The sequence below is a fragment of the Akebia trifoliata genome, chromosome 15 (genome assembly GCF_017979445.1).
Source record: "Akebia trifoliata isolate Shusen 1 chromosome 15, ASM1797944v1, whole genome shotgun sequence".
In the NCBI taxonomy this organism is placed as follows: domain Eukaryota; kingdom Viridiplantae; phylum Streptophyta; class Magnoliopsida; order Ranunculales; family Lardizabalaceae; genus Akebia; species Akebia trifoliata.
Window position 1 is genome coordinate 1,885,890 of NC_141389.1, and position 23,421 is coordinate 1,909,310.

The window sequence follows — 23,421 nt, forward strand, 5'->3', positions numbered from 1 at the left end:
TTTGGATCTAGACCCGATCCAATAAGAATCAATCGGATCAGCTAGATTTGAAATACAAAATCTTATAAAATAAATAATATTACTGAAGTGACCTCAAGGTTGGATCTCACATCGCACATGAAAGTGTGTGGGACCCATAGATGCTTTTCCTCAAGATACAAGTAAAAAGACATCTATGGCTCCTATCTACTTTCATGTCAAGATCTGCGACATGAAGTCCAATACTTCTAAAGAGTCGTGTTGGAGTGACCTCAACAGAGACACCTTGACATGGTGTCGTGCATGTCCATAGATGCATTTTATTTGTATCTTGGAAAAAAAGCATCTACGGTCATACGCACACCATCACGTGAAGACATCCTCGTGTGTCCTCTCACTGAGGTCACTCTAGAATTAATCTTTTCTAAAATGTTATCCAATCAGACATGGTTGATTCAAAATCGATCTGATAATTAAGTGGATTGAAACATTTTATTTTTGTTGGGTAAATAAATGGGCTCATTAAAAATATGCCACGTGTCAGATAGGTAGAGAGATTCATAATCTTACTCAACTCCTGACGTAGAGGATCTACTCTCTTCGATAACAAACATATCTTTCACATTTTGCTAACATACGCTGGTCTCGAATAGATAACTCTTGATGGTACCTAATAAGGGCAACTACCATTTCGCTAACTTGCTCCGGGGGTTGATTGTTCTTCATTGTTTCTTTTGGAATAAAACCAACTCCTCCTTCCCTCTATGTTAAGATTTTGTCCTTTTTACCCCTTAACATGGTTAAAGAGTTGCTATTGGCACACCTTCTTTTTTTTTACATATTACATCCCAATTAAAATAAAAAAAATAAAAAAATGCATAACTTATTTCCAAAATCCGATTTCGGGACAGTTTTCATTTTAATTCCCAAAACATGCATTTCGAATGAATTCGTCACTATTATAATCAATGATTCGTTGGTATATTTACAAATTAGTAGATATTAAAAATGACAAACTCACGAGTTTATAAATTATAAAAATGACGAATGCATGTATTGGAAATTAAAAAGAACAGTACATCAAACTTGAAATTTTGTCATATTCAACACATGACATGGAAATTCACCTCAAAAAACAAAAAAAATAGTTAAGAATAAGTAAATGTTGAGGTGCTAATAGAAATTTCCTCTCTCTCTCTCTCCTCTTTAAATATCTAGGGATTTTTTTCTCAAAACATGTGTAATTTATGTCCAAATTCTGATTTTGATACATTATTCATTTTAATTTCCAAAACATGCATTTTCAAGTGAATTCACTACTTTTATACAATTTGTTAATATATCGAAGAATTTGTAGATATTAAAATTGACGAACTCACAAGTTCATAGGTTATAAAAATGACAGATACATATTTTGGGGATTAAAATGATCAGTGTAATAAGTTCAGAATTTCATCATATTCAACATACGGAAAGGAGATTCACCCTTTCTATTTGCTAATAGTAAACAAATGTTAAATTTGTTCGAATATGTTATAATCCTTTGTAATGTCAAGGTAATAACTTCAATCAAACATTTTTTTTTTTTTTTGATAACAAAGGGTATCCGGGCCAGTTTGTGCGCACCAGACTAATCCTTATGCCCGCACCCAGGCTTTACCTCACTTATGTGAAATAGTGCATGACCACCAAAGTTTTTTTTATGGGTAGTGGGATTCAAACTTGAGACCAAAGAAGGAACAAACTCCTTGAACCCAAGTCAGTACCATTCATGCATTTCAACCAAACATTTGGTAATGTTTATAGGTGTGTTTTAGTATTTTATTAGGGTGTAGTAAGTAATCTAAGAAATTTGGGGTGTAATTAGTAAAATTTGGGATGTCAATAGTATCTTTATATTGTTACTGTGGTCAAGATCGAAGTCTCTCTGTCGATGTTCTAGCTTTCTTAACCGCGCGCTCACGATAGCACTCTCTCTTTCTCTCTCTCTACAAATACATACAAAAGCAACAAATCTCATCGACAAAATCCTCTCCGTCGCCTCCATTTCTTCCCCAAATCTCGAATTTGGACCGATCTAACAACCTACCAATCTGATCAAATCGTCGAATTTTAATCACGAAACCATCGGATTCATCTCTCGATCGATCCATTTCGATCGAAAAACATTAGACTTCGATCTCTATTCTCGAATCGATTTTTCACGCGTTGAATCTCGAATTTCTGCATCAGATTTTCGTTGTTTTTGATCTATAAATTGATTTTCATTCCGTTACGAACGGTTTGAATCGGGTGGAATTGAGCGAGGTATGGAAGGATTGGCAACGAAATCTTCAAGACTCTGAAGATGCCCGGTCTACCGCAGAGAAATGCTCATGTTAGTAATGCTAATTGGTCGACTTGTTCCTCCGGATCGGTTTCAGCCAATGGAATCTGGTCCAAACATCGCGATGATGTCACCTTCAATCAGCTTCAGAAGGTACAATTAGATTTCTTAATTCGTCATGATCGTTGATTTGGATTTATTTTCCAGTAGATTTTAATGTGGTATTAAGATTGAATAATTATAATAAGGATTGGATCTTGAGTTTGAATGGTGGTGTGGATTTTAGAGTTTGAGGTTTGTTTGATTGCATGGTGATATCTAAAGGAGTGGTTCTCATTCAATTTTGAGTTTTTTTGATTTGTTAGATCCATTTGTAAATAAAGCTTGCCTTGATTGGATAAAAAGAGAGTAAATTTACTTAATTCTGGATGTTATTTATACATCATTTTAACATTGATGAAGGCCTTGGACATTTTCACAGACAATTTGACAATCTGAATCTTGTATTTAAAGACTTATGTATGAGTTTATTTGGTTGAATTTGGTTTAGGGCTTCTTGACTTATTTACTTCTGTGTAAGTGGCAATGTTACTATAATCATAGATACAACTAATGCAAAAGAGACTTACATGGCCTGTTGTTCCTTTCTGTATCTTTGATGTTGTGTGGATTGTAGAGTTTGAGGTTTGTTTTGAGTTTTTTGATTCATTAGATCCAAAGCTTGTTTGGATTGGATAAAAATAGAGTAAATTTACTTAAATCTCAAATTTTTTTATGCATCTTTTTTGACATTGATGTACCTTTTAATTGATAATTGATGAAGGCCTCGGACATTTTCAGAGACAATTTGACAACCTGAATCTTGTGTTTAAGGACTTATATAAATGAGTTTCTTTGGTTTAGGATTTATTGATTTATTTACTTCTGTGGAAGTGGCAATGTTACTATAAATCATAGGTAGAGCTAATCATAGTGACAAAAATCTGGGATTTTTTGAGAAAAATCACGATTTTAATAGTTGTTGATCAAGTAACGATTTTTTGACACGAAGTTTTTGAAATTTTTTTTTTGGTAATTCGATTAAATCACGATTTAATCGATGATTTATGGAAAAAAAAATCACAGTTAATTCTTGTCTTAGTATTTTTTAAGTATTATTTTATCATTTGATATACGAAATACATATCTATATATATATATATATCAATTTTTTCTGAAGCTCTCTCTTACCGAATTATTCTTAAACCCCGACTTTGTCTCTGTGGAGCTAATGCTGAAGAGACTTACATGGTTTGTTGTTCCTTTTTGTATCTTTGATGTAGTTTTGGAGTCAGTTATCACCTCACGCCCGTCAGGAACTCTTGAGGATCGATAAGCAGACACTTTTAGAGCAAGCTCGTAAGAATCTTTACTGCTCTAGATGCAATGGGTTGCTGCTCGAAGGTTTTACACAGATCATCATGTATGGAAAGTCTTTGCAGCAGGAAGGTGTCGCAGCTGGGCACCTTTCCAATGGTAGAATGGGAGCCGCAATAAATCAATATGACAGTAGATTAGATAAAAGGCCTTTGAACACTCAAGATGACATCCAAGATCCATCTGTCCATCCATGGGGAGGTTTGGTCGCGACTCGAGATGGGACTCTGACACTTTTGGACTGTTTTTTAGATGCGAAGTCACTCAAGACACTCCAAAATGTAAGTGTCGCTATAAGTCATGATAATTGTAAAGACCTGATTTTAGATTAAATTTTTTATTGAGTTTAAATAATAATTTAGTGAGAAATTCAGATTTTTGGGAATTAAAATCCAAAATACCTAAATATCGGGATATCACATTAATCCAATCAGAACCCGGTTTTCATCTGATCGTTTATTTGTCTGTGTTTTGATATCTGTCTTTCTTGACTCAGGTCTTTGACAGTGCTCGTATGAGGGAACGGGAACGTGAAATGCTTTATCCCGATGCCTGTGGTGGGGGTGGTCGGGGATGGATAAGCCAAGGAATAGCTAACTATGGCAGAGGGCATGCAACCAGGGAAACATGTGCTTTGCACACCGCCAGACTTTCTTGTGACACGCTGGTGGATTTCTGGTCAGCGCTTGGTGATGAGGCTCGTATGTCTCTTCTGCGGATGAAGGAAGAAGATTTCATCGAGAGGCTCATGTACAGGTGTGATTTGATCCGTCAATTCCTCAACTGCTTAGCATTTTGGTTGTCTTGAAAAATAGAGAAAGGATGGGTAGACATGGCTAGGTGATTTTCTTCTAAGGTGGTCATCCTGTAGAAATGACAAAGATTAAAACAATTACAAATTCTACAAATCTGAGGACACCCTTTTTTCCACTGCTGTGCTTCAAGTGTTTAGACACTCCTCATATTGTGTTGTGTTTTTTGGGAATGAGGAAGTATTGGTCACACACCGATCCAAGCCAATCATTTTCACTAGACTTGGCTCACTGTCTGATGGATAATGTTAGACATAGCCAAATAGTTAGTTAGTTGGACTTCCAAAACTTTGGACTGCTTTGCATTTGACATTTATGTGAAGAACGTAGTTTCAATGGAATGAAGAAGAAGAAAAGCTGTTGAAACTCCTTATCGTAGAGATGCACAAGATTTGGCTTTTCCTTTTTCATTTAAGTAAGCTAACAATTTATATTAGCTGAGGGAAGTTTGGGGCACCTTATATCATTACTCAATTTAGAGCTCCACCTGTTTTATAGTTAGAGAATATTATGCATAATCTCCTAGGAATGGGGATGGTTGAAATGAATGGAAGAGCTTGCATTATATTATCCATTCGTGGTATGAATTACTAAGAAGAAATGGAGTTTCGGGGGAACAACACTAAAGAAACTCAATTGAAACATTTCTCTTTAAATGATGCTAATGGATGGTTTGGAGAATGATGAAGGGGTTAGTGGTTTCTATGGTGAAGTTGGTTTCAAGGGGATTTAAACCTAAGATGTGGGAACAACTCTCCACGTCTTACCAACTTAGCTAAGTTGGCATTTCAGGATGGAGGTTTGCAAAATTTGTTAAGGGGAGATAAACTCAAATACTGCTTCTTTTGCTAGGTTTTCTAAACTTCTCTATCATGCTGGAATATATCTTCAGGAAATGGGGATGGAAGTCTTAAAAAATTTGGTAGGAAAAAATACTACCAAGTTCTAAATACTGTCTCTTTTGCAATAAAGGATGGGGTTTTTCTTAAGTTCTCCATCTGTAGTTATTACAAGTAGAGCATGCAATGTACTCTTTCAGGAGAATTGACATTAAGCCTATAAAAAAGAATGTTCTCTCTCAGGGAACGGGGATGAAATGTTTAGACAGACTTATTTCATACTTTATGTGAGAGTGGAAGGATAGTTTTATTGATTTGCTGCAGATGGAGAATTTGCCCCAACAGTTTTATCGAATTGCAAATTCTTGGGGCTAGTGCTTTGCTTAGAACTAGATGTAGGCATGCAGAATGTTGATGGAAATATATTTTTAGGTACCGCCTCTTCTGTAATGTAAGAAATTCATGTCATGCAAAGATGTCTTACAGATTTGGAAACCCCTTTGCCAGTGTAATAGAGCTAAATATAGGGATGTTGCTGGGGTTAGTTTGTAGATATAAATGGGTGCATAATTAATGCTGAGAAAGCTGTCTTTTAGCCAGGAGGATAGTTAAAACATCTGATGACATTACATCGACCAAGTTGTAATTTTTTTTGAACAGAGCACATCATCATATATTATTTAAGGAATTGGTCGGATCTGCCTTTTTAAATGTTGAAGCATAAGAGCGACGATCGGTTAATTACTCTCTAGAGAACCCAAATTATAATAAACACGGGCCTCCATCGCTTAAATAATGGAATTCAAATACTGATTTAGAAACCTACTTAATTTTCAATTGAAATTTAGCTTGAAATCCCAACCAGAAATAGCATGTATCTCCAACTGCTTTGATAAATCCTAATGCAATCACTTATTTATGGCATATAATGTGTAATGAAGCTGTTGCGATTCTTTGCTTGAATTTCTTATGAATTTCTCTCATCCCAAAAGCATGGAGTTCTTTACTATTGTATTGCATATGCTGCCATACCGGGGATCAAGGAAAAATAAGTGGAGGTTAAGAACTCCAAAGTTCATAAAGCATAATAGTGGAGATAATGTAAATTATCCATGGTTCTGGTGGACAGAATTGTTCCTTTCTCATTGTTTGATTTGCTTAATTTGGTATCAAGAACGTTGGCATGCACAATTCTCTGGCATACCTTATTTGATGTGCATTTTATTGAAAGATGGTCTTGGATATTAGGTTGAGCATTTTTAAGTCTCAAAAAATGTTGGCAAATCTGTCAAAATCATCTCTATTAATTTCCCATCAAATTGTGTACACATCAGGATAAATATCAAGTTGATTGCTCCATAAAATGTACGTGGGGCTGCAGTTGATTCTCTGAAGCTGTCAAACAATGGGCACAATGGCGTATGACTAAGAATGGTTGTTCAATCTCTAGTTAATAGTGTCATGTGGCACTTCCCATGAGAAACCAGATAACAGCTAACTTTTCACAGTTGGACTGTTGAAATAGAGAATTATTGATAATAAAGTTCCTAAATTAAAATAACAAAGAAGAAGAAGAAAAGAAGAAGAAGAAGAAAAGAAATAGATCATGGTCTACAACATGGGAATGTGGGGTGACATAGAAAGTCCATTCCCAAAAAAATTCAGGCAAGCATTGAGTTTCTGTTTAAATGTTGAAACACATACAAGAATTATGTTGGTTTCCTGGGTTATGGAACATAATTTATTTGCAACAATGTTTGAGATCCAGTTTAATATACGGAAAATAATTCTGTCTGGCATTTATAATATTTTTGGGTAAAGAAAGATGATGTTTGGGAAGGTGCTCCTCAAGCCAACTCAATCAGGGTATTCAATGCCAGCTTATTTTGATGAAATGATGCATTCACTAATTCTAATAGGAGTTAATGAAATTTGAGAGTTTTTGGAGTTAATATCAAGAAAGCTTTATCAGGAGATTTTGATCTCTTCCCCTCATCACATTGGAAATATATGAAGAGTGTTAAGTTTTAGCTCAGTCCTTTATAGCTGGCATGAATATGTGAGCCACATTATCCATTGCTGAAAAATGGCCAACTTGGAGTTCTGTTGAAGAGCAGTTAATGATTATATTTGGGAAACTGACATGCCCCCACCCCTATGGTGTACCATTAATTCTTCTGATGTGTTATCTCTTGTTGGATTGTTTTAACAGTCTTAAGAAATCGATGTTTATGTCACAGGTTTGACAGCAAGAGGTTTTGCAGAGATTGCAGAAGGAATGTTATCCGTGAGTTCAAGGAGCTCAAGGAGCTGAAGCGCATGAGGAAAGGACCTCGCTGCACCAGTTGGTTTTGTGTTGCAGATACAGCCTTTCAGTATGAGGTGTGCTTTCCACCTTTTCCTCAACGTATTTTTCTTTCTCTATTGTGCTCCATTGTCACCGTGGTTCCATCCATCTACACACTTCCAGAACATATTATTGGCTTGTATATAGTTGGAGTCCCCAATGGGTTTAACCATAGTCACTGAGTTGAAATACGGGTTTAAAAACATAAAACCAGAGAAATAAAAATGGGAAAACGTTGGAAAAAATGGGAAATATGAAAAATAAATATATATTTAAAAAGTTATGGAAAAATGTAATATATAGTATTAGACATCTAATCTAATTTTTTAATACATTTTTGAGAAATTTTTTTATTATCTATGCATGACAACAAGTCTAACCATCAATGTATCTTTTAAGCAAAATAACATACTATTGAATTTTAAAAAAAAAATCGTAACATCAAGACATTAATTATCATCAAAACATATATAACTAAATCATAAACAACCATAAAACCATAGAAATTAACCATAGGTGTACAAACAAATGGAATTTTATAGTTTTGGAAAAATGTGTTTAAAATGTAAAAAAAAAATGTGTTTAAAACATAAAAATGTGTTTTTTTCTTCTCGTTTTAAATTTTAGAGGTACACAACATGTTTTAAATGAGATTTTTAAAAAATAAAATGGAGTTATTTGTTACTATGGTTTAACTTTGAAATACTGACTCATTGAACATACCAAGTAGTTTAAGAAAGAACTAATGGATACACTTAGCTACAGCTGACCTGGAATTTCACTCTGCCATTTTCAGGTATCTGATGACATGATCCAAGCTGATTGGCACCAGTCTTTTGCCGACACTCTTGGAACATACCATCACTTCGAATGGGCTGTTGGAACAGGGGAAGGAAAATCTGACATTCTGGAATTTGAAGATGTCGGCATGAATGGAAGTGTTCAAGTGAATGACCTTGATCTTGGTGCTTTCAGTGCATGTTTTATTACATTGAGGGCTTGGAAGCTAGATGGTCGTTGCACGGAACTTTCTGTAAAGGCCCATGCAATGAAGGGCCAACCATGTGTCCATCGCAGGCTTGTAATCGGCGATGGATATGTGACAATAACAAAAGGGGAAAGTATCAGAAGGTTTTTTGAGCACGCTGAAGAAGCCGAAGAAGAGGAGGTAATTCCAAAACTTCAAAGGCCCATTTACAATTGTTTTTACTGGATGTTGGATTGTTAAACTTTTAACCAATCTAAATGTGGTTTTCCTTCTGTCATCACCTGTCATACACGTTCAGGATGATGATTCCATGGACAAGGATGGAAATGAGCTGGATGGAGAAGGGTCCCGTCCCCAAAAGCATGCAAAAAGTCCTGAACTTGCTCGAGAATTTCTTCTAGATGCCGCGACTGTCATTTTCAAAGAACAGGTAAGTTTTTAGTCTATGATATTGCGTTGCTTGGTGGTCCCTTGAAAATATTTATGTAACTCTTAATAAATCTTTTTAATCAGCAAAAAGAATTTTATGAAAACTTTTTTTTTGAAAAGTATAATATATTCAAGGAGAAAGAAAAAACAGCATACAAGGAGGCCGAGAAAGCCTCATAGAAAGCAACAAAGAAGAAGAGCAAACAACATTAATGATTACATAAAGAGTTCTATCTAAAAACAAAATCATCACACGAAGTTCCCACGAACTCTATATTTTGTTTGGACCAAAGGTATAAGAAGCCCAAAATCTCTAAAAAACTTGTATGAGAGCTTCTAATCTTGCCATTAAACACCTGTTATTCCTTTCATTCCAAATCCCCCAAGCAATAGCCGAAGGTAGCATAGCCCACAGGTAACGTTTTCTGGTGTGAAAGACATTACTGGTCCACTCTTTCAACAACGATGAAAACTTATGAGGGAAAACCCAAGTCATACGGAATAAACCAAGGAAACTTGACCATAAATTATAGGAAAAAGGGCAATGAATTAAAATGTGATCAACAGATTCCCCTTCCATCAAGCAAAGGGGACAACAATTAGGAGTGATCCAACCCCGAGCAATCAAGTTATCCATCGTAAGAATCCTACCAAGGGAAGCCAACCAGACAAAGAAAGAGATTTTAGAAGGCACTGACCTAAACCAAATGATGGAGCCGAGATGGTACGCTCAGCACTAGGAGTGAGCCATTTATGGAAGGATCTAACAGAGAATCTCGAATCCTTCGCTTTAATCCATTCCCACCTATCCTGTTCACTTACGTTGCGATGAAGCTTATGCAAGAGATCGAGGAAAGATGTAACCTCGGTTAGCTCCCAATCATTAAAATTTCTCCTGAACCCCAAATCCCAAGAAGGATCGGACTCGTTGTGAATCAAACATTGCTGGATTGAATGATTCTTCTTAACAGAACAGACGTATAATGATGGAAATTGAGACGCTAGCGACGAAGGTCCGCCCTAACTTAGAATCGGTCATGACTTTCTGAAGAATTACTATTTTGCTTTAGTGTGCTACATACAAGTAGCAAAAGGAAGAATCCCCCATAGTAAATGTTTAGATTTCCTAAAAAAAAAGGCCCCATTGAAGACATGAATAAAGCGACAACAAATAAAAGGAGGAATTGCCCCCAAAACTTCCTTTTCCACCAAACAATGTAGAATGATGCGATCCGTTGTCTCCCCATCTCTTTTACACAGACAATAGAAATTAGGAGTATGAAAACCCCCCGAATTACTTGATCCAAAGTTGGAAGTCTCCCAAGGGTGGCAAGCCGAATAAAAACGGACACCCTGGATGGAAGGGACATGAACCATCCCGGAAACCCACACTGTAGAAATAACAAACTGAGAAACACCCATCCTTGGCTCCATCCCAAACCAGACTATCCTCAACCTGGCCATCCAAAGGGGAAGCTTCAATACACAACAACAAAGTACATAGAGAACCCAATCCCAATCATTAAAGCTTCTACTGAACCCCCAGATCCGACAACACTTCACACTCCCTTACCAAACATGAAGAGATGACTTGTTCTTTTTTCAGTGTGCTATTGATTTTCATGCTTACATGGACTTTTAAGCTTAATGAACTCAATAGAATCTGCCATCTCAGCGGAGCTGATGGGTTATGGAGTAATTAGGATTAAATATGTCTAGATTCAAATGTCCTACATCTAATTATAAAATGTATCCTTTTCAGGTAGAAAAGGCTTTTAGAGAAGGAACAGCTCGCCAGAATGCACATATTATATTTGTTTGTCTTGCGCTGAAATTGCTGGAAGAGCGTGTTCATGTTGCATGCAAAGAAATCATTACATTGGAAAAACAGGTACTTATAATACTTTTCTGGTCCTTTAATTGAGGTTCTTTTTTCTAGGTTTAGATTTTCAACAAAAAATGAAAAATTAGCGAAACTTCATCCCATTTCCTTTGGTTATGGTGAAATTTCATCTCTACAGATTAAGCTTCTTGAAGAAGAAGAGAAAGAAAAACGTGAAGAAGAAGAGCGAAAGGAGAGAAAAAGAACTAAAGAAAGAGAGAAAAAGCTGAGAAGAAAAGAGAGATTAAAAGGGAAAGAAAGGGAGAGAGAAAAGAAATGTGTTGAATTTAAGCAAAATATAGATCCCAAAATGTCGTCAGAAGAGTCATCCCCAACTGTTCATCAGGAACCAAATGATAATGCCAGCTCAGAGGATTCAATAAGGGAAACAGAAGATAATACGCTAGCCGGGCCTCTTTCTCCAGATATCCAAGAACAATCTTCAAATGGGTGTATAACTTTGAAAATGCAAAATCCAAGAAACGATAATCTAAGGCACTCATGTAATGATTCTGATGGGGAGCTCAATGCAAGGGATGGGAGTGGTTATTCATTTACAATTGAGCAATCAAAATCTTCCCGACGGAAACTAAGGTTCAATAAAGAATTTCAACCTGATCTGGCTTCCAAATGGTGTGACAGAAGCCGATCTGCATTTGGCAATGAAAATGGTGCTCTTATTGATGAGTCTGAATCAAAAACACATTGTGGATACAAGGAAACTTCTTCAAGTTGCATTAATGGAGTGAACAGGCAGTTAAGAAACAATCTTGTGAAGTCTAACATAAGAATTTGTGGCCCAAAGTTTAGTGAGAAATCCTACTGTTCCAACAACAGGATGCGCGATAGATGTGATCTCCAATCATGCAGCTGTAAACCACATAGTGATTACAGATCGAATTCAAGGGATGGCCCGCGTGTTTCTACAATCAGAGTGGTTCGGGAGATCAAAACTGTGAATAAACCAGAATCTGCGTCGGATGTGTCCAGGCCATTCTGTCAAAATCACAAGTATAATCATGGATGTTACTCGCCAGATAGTTGTGGAGTTCCCAAAAGCAAGCTCATCTCTGGAAATGCTAAGAAAGTTTGGGAACCTATGGAATCACGAAAGAAGCACCCACCAAGCAATTCAGAATCTGATGTTACCCTGAGACCATCTTCATTCAAGGTTGATGAATGTGAGGAACAGAGATGCAACAATGATGAGATTGGGTGCCAACATTCTGATAATATTCTTAATTCATCGGGTGAGCCATGTTTGTACAGTCTTAAAGGAAATTTAGGGGAGAGTCATGAGGATAACAATGGGAAAGAATCAAATGCCCCTTACAACTCGAAGGACGCTGGTGACGAGGATGTTTCTACTTACTCCATGAATGGTTCTTCCGATCCAGTCATGAGCAGCACTTCAAGTTCAGATAACTGTTCTTCATGTCTTAGTGAGGGGGATAGCAGTACAGCCTCTTCAAGTACACAAAATGCGGAGTCTTGGTCGATATCAGATTCAGAAGATACTAGTCAACAATCCGAAGGAAGAGAAACTTCAACGTGTGGGGAGAATGGCTTTCAGAAATGCTCGTACGATGGGTTGGATGACAAGAACAATACTAATCAAGGGGAGACTAATACAAACAAGACAACTGTAGTAGGATCTAACTTTCCAGTTGACCCACCAACAAAAAATGTCTGTAATCCCGAGAATGGTAGAATCACGGTTGATATGGGTTCCCAACAGCACCACATGGCTCCACCATTGATGCATAACCAAGGCGTGCATTTTCCAATGATTCCTGCACCATCGACAATGGCCTACTACCATCAGAGCCCTGCTTCTTGGTCAGCTGCTCCCACCAATGGGTTTATGCCGTTTCACCAACCCAACCGTTACCTCTTTGCAAACCCTCTTGGGTACGGTCCATCCGTGAACCAGACCTCACACTTCTGCATGCCGTATGGTCCTCCACAACCCTTACCAACTTCCATGCTCAATGTCGGCCAACTTCCCATGTACCAACCGGTTAACAAAGCCAATGGTGTGACCTCAAAGGAGCAAAAACCCAATAATTCCAAACTAGTCGGAGCACGAGAAGCCATTAATGTAGTTGAGAGATCAGTTCTGAATGGTCAGACTCCACCCGAAGCACCATTACGTACCAAATTATGTGGTGAAAGTAAAAACTTTTCATTGTTCCATTTTGGTGGACCAATAGCAGTGGCGACTAAAGATGGTGTTGGGGATTTTTCTTCGAATTCTGTCGCAGATCCTACTCAGAAAGACACAACTATTGAAGAATACAGCTTGTTCGCAGCAAGTAACAGGACAAGGTTTTCATTCTTCTGATGCTGCTGCTGTTGCTGTTGCTGGAGAATTCAATTTCCCGTTCTGTCTGTCGTGAGAGTTTGATGAGCACCTGTAAGCAGACAATAATCTCTCTGAGAATCTCAATTTTTAGCATATTAGCATATATTCTGCCTCACTTTATAGTAATTTCAATTGTGTTCTATTGTTTTTGATTGAAGGAAAAAAAAAAAAAAAAACTGCGAGAGTGGTACAATGTTTGAAGGTTTTCTGTACGAGTTCTTCAGCTTTATTTTTTTTTTATACTGTTATATTGAAGTGCTTGTTGATATTATTTCTGTTTTGATTCATTTCTTTTGCAGAAATCATTCTATTTTTTTTTTTAAATCCCAAAATAAAGACACTTTTGGAACTTTGATTTTTAAATCCAAAAATCAATAACTGTTTGTTTTGATCGATTGGCACCGATGCATTGCAACCCTTTAGACTAAATATCTTTCTCTAGTTAGCCAAGTTTTTTTTTTTTTTGTGATAACCAACTGTTCTTTATATGCTTTCAGAAATCCCCTTATTACTATATCTTGAAGTTTACATTTTTTTTTTTTAAACAGTTGGAGTCATTTAGAGGGATTCCTTTTCTGCACTATTTGAATTGGCTTTCTTTGGTTGTTTTTTAGGTGTCGTTGAAATCTTAGGTCATTGTTCTATCATCCATCCCTTGTGTTCGTATATGTTAAAATTGATTAGAGTTATGCTCGAGTGACCTCAAGATTGGACCTCATATCGCACATCTTTACGTGAAAGTGGATAGGAACCATAGATGCTTTTCACTAGGATCTCGGTAAAATCATCTATGGTTCCCCCGTACACTTTCACGTGGCTATGTGAGGTCCAATCTTGAGGTCACTTCGAGATGAAAAATAGTAGCTCCTTTATCTATATATTTGTATATTGTTGCCAATGCCAATAGCCTACCATTACTTGTCAGTTTTTTTATTTTTATAATTATAAATTTTATTAAGCAAAGAAGAGAGAGAGAGAGAGAGAGAGAGAGAGAGAACTGCTATTGGCACCCCAACTTTTACTTATTACATCCTAATTCTTAAATTATTTATAGCACCCCCTTTAAAGATTAAAACACACTCTTCAAAAATTATCAAGGTTTGGTTCAGAATATAATCTCTAACATTAAAAAAACATTATAACACTCATTCAATATGTCCAAATCATCTCAATTGACTTTCTAATAATTTATCTTACCTGATTTCATAGGTATCCATTTTCTCGAGAACAGGTAGAGTAGGCCGAGTTCTTTAAAATCTAGTTGGACTTAATTTCATAGGTGGACCAGTCAACCCATCGAACAGTCCAATTGTGGAATCAAAGTTTGACCAAAATACATAATTAATTGAAAAATGGTCAAAATGAAGATGAAGAGATCATCAAAGATGACAAAAAATACTTCAATGAGCAAATAAGATAGTGATGTGCGTGAAGAGAAATTGATGGAAATCGACATTGACTTTAGAAAAGGTCATAATCATAGTTTTAAAATTTTGACAATTATTGCGAATCGAGTCAATCTGACAAATTCACAAATCGATTAGAAGAGTCAAATAAAATATATCAAATTTAAAAAAATTGAATATGAACATATTCACATTAGATAAAATCTTATATTTAAAATCATTTTATCCAATCGCCTACGATGGTTGAGGGTGTTTGGATATAACCATGCTACTCACAAAGCCTGGTAACCGGATTAGAGATATACTTGCACCAATTTTGTTTGAATTGTGATAATATGATGCCATCATCACACGACCGTAGATCATTTGCTTTGGGATACACAAGAAAAAGATTTATGATTATGCTTATCCCGAGGCAAATGATCGTATAGTTCCGTGATGAAGGCATATATTAGAGGGGGGCGTCAGAAAATCATTACGCATTTTGTTTTTCAACAGGAATCGAAGTTGACAATGTACAACAGAACACAACAAATTACTTAGAAAAAAATAAAAATAAATAAATAACACAACAAATCCCGAACAAACATATGCTAGCATTCATTATGACACAGTATAAATCATCTCTAATAGCAACGAGTGAAATGGATGATCGTGTATAAGTAGGGGTGCAACTTGGTCCAGTTCAAACCGAGAACCGAACCAAATCAATAGTTTTGGGGTGGTTTGGTTTGATTTGGAACAAGTTGCACCCCTTATGCAATAAGTAAATATATATATATATATATATATATATATATATATATATATATATATATATATATATATGTATCAAGCTTGTATAGAACCGAATCCTTATGCAATAAATAAATGTATATGTATATAATAATTATTATGAATTATTATAGATAAACTAATGGCTTTTTATGGATAGATTAGTGATTTATTGAATGAAAATTTATGTTTCTTTTCTCATTAAAAAATGTTACTTACAATTTATAGAATATTGGCAACCCATAAAGTCGAACCGAACCAAACCAGCTTTAGTTCGATTTGGGTTGGTTTGGCTCCAAGAGAATCTAGTTTGATTCTGATTCTTATTTTGTGGAGTCGACCTATATTGGTTTGATTCCAATTTGACCTCAAACTGAACCAACTTACACCCCTAGACATAATAGTGTAAACAAGAGTAACAGAACGAATCCTGAATGAAAGAGAGGCCAATGTCCATTATGCCAAACACGTTATATTACTATTCAATGTTTTCAGATGCTAAGACGTGAGGCAAGGCGCTTGATTGGTAAATGCCTCGAGGCATAAGCCTCAAATGCATCATATTTTACAATAAATAATATAAGATATTAAAAATAACTAATATTAAACAATTGAAAAATTGGGAAAACAACCACATATTTCCAGTTATCAAATACACAAATGAAGTCTAAGTATTAATCCATTACAATAAATAAAAGAATAATGTTGAAACGACCTCAAGATTGGACCTCACATCTTACACCCTGACGTGAAAGTGTATAGGAATCATAAATGATTTTCCTTGAGATATGTGTGAAAAAGCATCTATGATTCCTATCTACTTTCACGTGAAGTGCGATATGAGGTCCAATCTTAAGGTCACTTCAACATGATTCTAAATAATAATATAAAATAAATAGTTGTAAGTTTCTATAGTAAATAATTATAGGAAATATGAAATTTATAAAAAAAATATTTATTTAAAAAAAAAATAGAAAAATAAATGTGAGGCGTATGCCCTTTGTGAGCCTTTTGGTTTGAGGCATAAGCCTCAGCTGCTTTTATATCTCAAGGTGTAAGTATCATACTCCTCTAAAAACATTGTTACTTATCATCTTTAGATGCTAAGTGTGACACAGGGATGTCGGGTGTGGCAATATCGAGCACATCCACACCCCAAACATGAACTTCCTAGTATTGAGGCTATTGACATCCTACACATTATCTAAGGAGTCCGGCTTCAAAATTTTTGAGGAATCCTCTTGGTTACGTGACATGTGGATTTTTGTATTTATTTAACGCCCCTACTTTTTCATTAAAATTTGGGATACTTCCTTGGAGATTAGGACTGACAATGATCTAAAACATACCCGATGTTCGAATTGGATCGAATCAATACGATCCAAAAACATGAAAAATCAGATTTTCGTATCGGATTTGGATTGAAATCTTAGATCTGATACAATTTCATATTGGATTCAGATATACTCCAATCTGTTCCAAAAAAAATTCGATCCTAACATATTTTAATATTATTTAATTTATTCTTAATTTCATATAAATACATATAGATAACACTTTTTGATCTTTTGATTTTTTTTTAATTATAAGCAAAATTGTTTTATTAAAATAAATTGATCGGTTGAGATAACTAGTCACAACACAAGAAGAAAGAGTAAACTAACAAAACAAGTACAATGTTAATAAAAGCATAAAGCATCCCAATGAAACACAAAATCTTTGAAGAACACCCCTTTGAAATCATTGTCCAATTTCCTCCAAAAGAATAATAAACCTAACACTTTCAGAATTATGTCTTGAAGATCCGAAGTATGCCCATTGAAAACTCTTCGATTTCTTTCTCGTCTTGTTACCCAACATACAACAAAAAGGGGTAATGGACCAAAGGTACATTTTTTAATATGAGAAAATGTTATGATTCCACTCTTGAAAAAGAGACAAGACTGAAGATTGAAACACCTAGGAGCAATTAAAGAGATCCTAACAATGGACCCTGATTTTACAAACAAACATGCAATGAATCAAAATGCGAGACACTGATTTCCCACTCCCTTTGCACATAAAACAAAAATTTGGAGAAACAAAATCCCTAATCATTAGATTATCAAAGGTTAGAATTTTATCAGAGGCTGCCAGGTAAATGAATGACACATTTGATGAGATTTTATGACCCCAAATTGGACCCCCTGGAAAATAAGATAAGCCATTTGTTATCAAAGAATCGCAGAATGATCTTTTTACCCAGACAATTATATCCTTCGTGCAAGTCCACACCCTTTTATCAAGATTCGATCACTCCACGATAGTTTGATCAAGTATGAAAGTCAATTATGCTAATTCCTGAATCTCCCAATCATTAAAGCCCCTTTTGTAACCAAAGTCAGAAGAAGTCCCAAGATTTGAAATGTTCAAAAAGTCAGTAATCAGCTTTTCCTTTTTCAAGGATAGAGTATAAAGTCTCAAAAATTGAGTGGATAATGGAGAACTACCTTACCATCTATCCTCCCAGAATCGAATACTAACCCTACTAGCACATTTGTAAGCCACCAACTCCTTTGACTTTATATTCACATTCACGATACCCATCCACAAGCTATATCTATAAGGAGACTTCACTTCTTTGCTTTCCCAATTATGCAACTTTTCCTTAATAACATTTTTCCACTTGACCTTTCTTCTCCAAACCTTTAAACCATTTCCCTATAAGTGTCACATTTGACATTTTAAAACCTTTGATCCCTAACCCTCCCTTTCTCTTTGGAGAATAAATTATCTTCCAACTTATCAAATGGAATTTTCTTTTACCTCCCTATCATTTCACAAGAAATCTCTAATCAACTTTTTCAACTTTAATTCCACATGCTTTGGAATAGGGAATAATGATAACTGATAAACTGGTATGTTCGTGAGAGTGCTTTCAATCAATGTGACTTTTCCCCCTTTTACTTTCCATGAGCACAGCCTCTTTCCCATCTTTTCCACTATAAGATCTTAAATTTCTTTATATCTTAATCCAACCCCCAAAGGCAAGCCTAGACACACAGATGGAAAACTCCCTTGGGCACAAAGAAATATTGTAGCCCACTTATGAATCTCTGACACTTGTCTTACTCAAAATAACATTTGAAAAGTGGATTTTTAAAATTTTATATTTTTTGAACATTGATAATTTGAAAATAAGATGTGTTTAGATTTGGATTGGTTTTGGATTAAGGATGACATGGATTGGATTCGGTTCACATATTTATTAATCAAATTGGATCAGGTACATGTTTACAAAAATTCAGATCAGTATTGAAGTGGTATTGATCCAATACCAAAATTTTGGAGGAACTCTCCTGGTAACATGACACGTGGATTTTTGTATTTATTTCATACCCCTAAATTTTCATTAAAATTCAGGATATCTCCTTGGAGACACCACATCTAATCAAGTTTTTTTCAAATGCACTTAACCAAGTTGAACCTGATATTGAAAAGGGATTAAAGCATTACTTTGGCTTTGCAATTGCAAATCATTCACATGTCATGGACACAATATGTGCTGATTTCAGTAAGCAAAGAAATTGCAATTTTTAGATTGAACAGATACCATTCTCTCTGCGTGACCAGATCTTTTGTATTGTTATAGGCATTCGACTCTACAAAAACAAGAGCTTGAGTTGTTATACAAAATCTCCATACGAGTGATTTATGCAAGATTGCCAAGCAAATTTCTTCGTTAAGAGAAAAAAAACAGGAAAAAAATTGCCAAACAAATAACTTGCACAATAAATATTTCAAAATTAGAATGATCTGAATCTGATACAAAGTCCAATCCCATTCTCAATTGTTACACAAGGGATTGTTAATTTTAACTCTAAGGTAGCAGTAGAAGGAAAAAAAGATTCTATTTAGTCGACAAACTGGACTCGCAAAACTTCAAGACAGCAAGGTAAAAACCAGGCTCATCCACAAATTCAGTTATCTCAAAAGAATGATCGGTTGCAAGTTTCTCTAAAGTCATCTTATCTGGCAAGTCGGAGACTACCACATCAGGATATTCTTTTCGTTGTTGCTCCACAACTTCCTTTCCTTGAGGATAGCTGATAATGAGTCTTGCACCTATACAATATAGAATCAAAACCTTCAGGACATGTATGGCAAAAAAGAGACTAGAATAATGATTTTCTGATGCCCCTCTGACACATCCCCTGATGTGGCCTGTTCAAGAACCATAGATTCTTTTTCTCGGGATAGACAACTGCACATATTTATGGGGATGTAGAATTGTGTATCTCGAGGGAAAAAAAATCTATGGTTTTTTGCCCATGCCACAAGAGGGGGAGTATGTCAGACGGGGCATCAGAAAATCACGACTCAAGAGACTTATATGAGAACAATGCTAGTTGACGAAACTAGATATGGAATCGACACAAGACTAGAGCTATGGATAGCTGCTTTGGAGTCCAAAGACTACAACATATGGCGGGCTAAGCAGGTTAGAGGTCAATTGACACAAATACCTAAGAAAGTAGTATCAACACTCGCATACTTCACCAACTTTCCAAGTTTTTTTTTTTTTTGATAAATAAAATTTTATTGATTAAAAGGGCAAGCCAGTCGAGATGACCGAACAGGCTACAAACCAAGAAGAGTACTAACTACGAAACATCAATACAACAAACCCAATCTCAATGACCTACAAAGTCCTCCAAGAAGACTCCTTTATACTCTTTAAATAATAAAAAAGCCTGAAATGGAGATGATAATGTTTTGCACAAGTTGGAATTAAGAAATAAAATGTTCATAGATGAATGTACTGAAAATGACTGCGACACATAAATTAAGAAACAAATGCATTAATAAAATGTAGCAGCCTTGAAAGGTGATAAACTAAGGAAACTTTGGTTGAGATGATTAGGAGATATAAAATAAAGACTGATGATAGCACCATTTAGAAAGAATGCGGATGTTGAAGATTTGAAGATAGTAAGAGGAAGACAGAAAAGGGCGCACGGAGGTTATTATGAGGGAATGTCTGAACATGATGAATATGTTATCTCCAACTTATAAGCAATATATCTCTTCACAACAATGCGAATTTGGAGAAAGAAAACCATATGAAAGGACGTGCACCAAGGTAATGAGAGAATATATGAAGATGTTGAATAAGTATCTCCAACTTATAAGCAATATATCACTTCACAACAATGCGAATTTGGAAAAAGAAAAACTTTTCATTTTAGAGTAAACTTCCATGGGGATTGAACCCACATTTTCCTACAAGATGAGAAATCATTCACCAGGCGGTATGAAAAGAGAAAAGGAAAACCTAAACTTAAATTTGGGTCTATAAGAGTATCTCCAACCAGTCTTCAAAACTCCAAATATAGAGATGGAGACCTTTGAACCTAACTCCAACTAGTCTTCATTTTTGAAGTTGCCCTCTCTATATCACTATCCATGCCTCAAATATAGAGGGAAGAGAATTTTTGAAGGGCCTCTCTAAATCACCATTCACCTTTTCTATATACCTATTTTTTCCTTTTTTTCGCCTTCTCTTTTCATGGAACATGTTTTAAATACCATTTTTGTCCCCAACCAATTTTAATTTTTTTAAGTGAATGAATAGTATTTTAAAGAATGAATAGTGCTGATTTAAAGGTTGGAGTTCAAAGTAGTTTAGCATGGTGTACCTCCATCTTCAAATTTGAAGAAGATACCAATTTGATGGAAAAATTTGAAGATGTGGGTTGGAGATGCTCTAATAGTGAGCTAACCATATCTCCAAGAGCTGGCACATTAACATGTTATCCCTACAATGTTTTGGAGATTGCTCCCATTTGCCATATTTTGAGGCCAATAGAAGGTAATAGAGCCTTTGAGTAAAAGAAACTAAAGCTTAAGCAAGGCTTAAAATGGGTCGGTTTTGAGCTGGATATGATCCAATTTTTTTATTTGGAGCCTGATCCGACCTAACCGAATTGCTTGATTTGGGTCAGATAAATCCGGACTGTTCAACAATTTTTGGCAATATTTCTTTTCTAATTGCTAATTCTATTATTTTATAAGAATTCATATACTAAAGTAGTAGAAAAAGGATACTTTGAAAAAATATAAAAATATAATTTTTAAGTGTAATGATTGTCTGACGTAACACACACCCCCCTGCGCCCCCATCAAAGAACCATAGATCATTTCCTAGGGATACGCATAACCATAAATCTTTTTCTTGTCTATCCCAAGGTAAAAGATCTATGGTTCTGTGATGGGGGTGTGGGTCAGAAGGGGGAGTCATATTATCACGACTCAATTTTTAAAGACATATATCATTCGGATTTAGACGGATATAGGGATAAATATGTATCCGACTCGGATCAAGGGTCATCAATTCGTATTTGACCAACTTTTGTCTTATTCAGATCTACTCCAAGGGTCCAAACCTGCTAAATTTGGATTTCGGATAAGATCCGATCCATTTTATGCTCTAAGCTTAATACTGTTGTTTTATAAATAAAATAATTAAAACATCTAATTTCTTATTGTCCAAATTATCTGAAGAATGCAAAGATCAGTTTTTTGATCTTGCATTAGCAATTTTAGTCAACCTTCCATTAACAAGTCCAGAGAACTTTTTCACCCAGATTAAAATCTAGGGTTTCAAGATAGGTTTTTTTTTAGGGTTGGATAATTCCAATTTCAGATTTTTTTTTCCCCAAATTTGGATAAGAAGTAATGCAGAACAGAACAATAGAGCATAGATGCACATATCAAAGAAACTTTTGATCAAAATTAAAGAAAATACCAGATGAACAACGTTCAGCGAGCGCTCCAAAGATCTGATCGAGCTCAAACGACAAAGCAGGCAAATAGCAAAGAAACACCACATCGAACGGTCCCCATTTCTCTGGAACATAAACAATCTCTCCTTGCCAACATTTAACCTTATCGTGTTTCTCTTTAATTTCAGCCAAAACAAACAACGAATCATGAACAACAAGCAGAATCTGACATGGAGATGAATCGACCAATCGGTCAATAAAATCAACTGTTCCAATTGAAACTAAAACATTGGAAGTCTCTTTGATCTGTCCAGCGGAGATGATTCGATTAGCTTTTTGATTCTGCTCTTCAAGAGAGTTTAGAGTGTCGGATTCGAGAAAGGTCCAATCTTTTTCGACCAAATCTTCGAAATTGACGACGGAGATCGTTCCCTTGCTTGATTCAGAAGAAGATGAAGAAGAAGAACATCTGGATCGAAGAGAAGGAGAAGAGTTTGAAAAGGGTTGGAATTGAAGATGAAGTCGAGATTGATGGAGAGATGGAGGAGGAAGGAGAGAGGATGGGAAGAAGGAAAGAGAATTCATGGAGGTTTCGGTTTTTGTTGTTGTTGCAGGTTTTGGATTTGGTGCAGAGAGGGAGAAGAAGAGGGTTTATCGGTTTTGAAACTTGTCTGAGAACAAGATGACTCGGGAGAGTCATAGTTAATGTGAATCGTCTATCACATTGACTCGTCCAAGATCCGAGTTGATTCATCATAAATTTTGAGAAGGTACACGCTACATGCACCCACTTTTACGTTCGTTCACCCCCTTTTTCTAATAAATCACGAAATTACTCGTCACACCCAGGTAGGAAACCACTTAAAATTTATATTACAATTTGGTAGGATCCTATCGAATCCACCTAAAAGGACTCGGTATGAACTTTTGATTGGAATGAAGTTTTGTTTGAATTTTTTTTTTGCTACGAAGATTTTTTAATAATTACTAAATCAGGAGTTGAGGTTTCCATGATCATTGTTAATCCATTTTTTAAACTTTAATAAATCTTGTACCACAAAACTCTAGTTGAAACATGTGTAGGTTTAGAGAAG

General features: G+C 35.6%; 2 protein-coding genes across 3 annotated transcripts; one reads left to right on the top strand and one right to left on the bottom strand.

The window, feature by feature from the left end:
* Positions 1–1,963: 1,963 nt before the first annotated feature.
* On the top strand, positions 1,964–13,670 carry LOC147383851 (uncharacterized). 2 transcript variants are annotated; one of them, XM_086424750.1, is made up of 8 exons: positions 1,964–2,458; positions 3,628–4,002; positions 4,218–4,477; positions 7,637–7,754; positions 8,516–8,887; positions 9,006–9,137; positions 10,899–11,027; positions 11,158–13,670. In XM_086424750.1, exons 1-8 carry the CDS (start codon positions 2,327–2,329, stop codon positions 13,360–13,362), a joined length of 3,723 nt encoding a protein of 1,240 aa, XP_086280876.1. In that variant the 5' UTR covers positions 1,964–2,326; the 3' UTR covers positions 13,363–13,670. The 2 variants fall into 2 exon arrangements, with proteins under 2 accessions (XP_086280876.1, XP_086280875.1); XM_086424749.1 differs by having other exon boundaries at positions 1,965–2,458; positions 7,613–7,754.
* A 5,640-nt stretch (positions 13,671–19,310) lies between these two features.
* On the bottom strand, positions 19,311–23,002 carry LOC147383852 (DNA-directed RNA polymerase subunit beta). Its single transcript, XM_086426757.1, has 2 exons — positions 22,351–23,002; positions 19,311–19,667 (listed from the first exon to the last, which is right to left on the bottom strand). Exons 1-2 carry the CDS (start codon positions 22,910–22,912, stop codon positions 19,453–19,455), a joined length of 777 nt encoding a protein of 258 aa, XP_086282883.1. The 5' UTR covers positions 22,913–23,002; the 3' UTR covers positions 19,311–19,452.
* Positions 23,003–23,421: the final 419 nt, after the last annotated feature.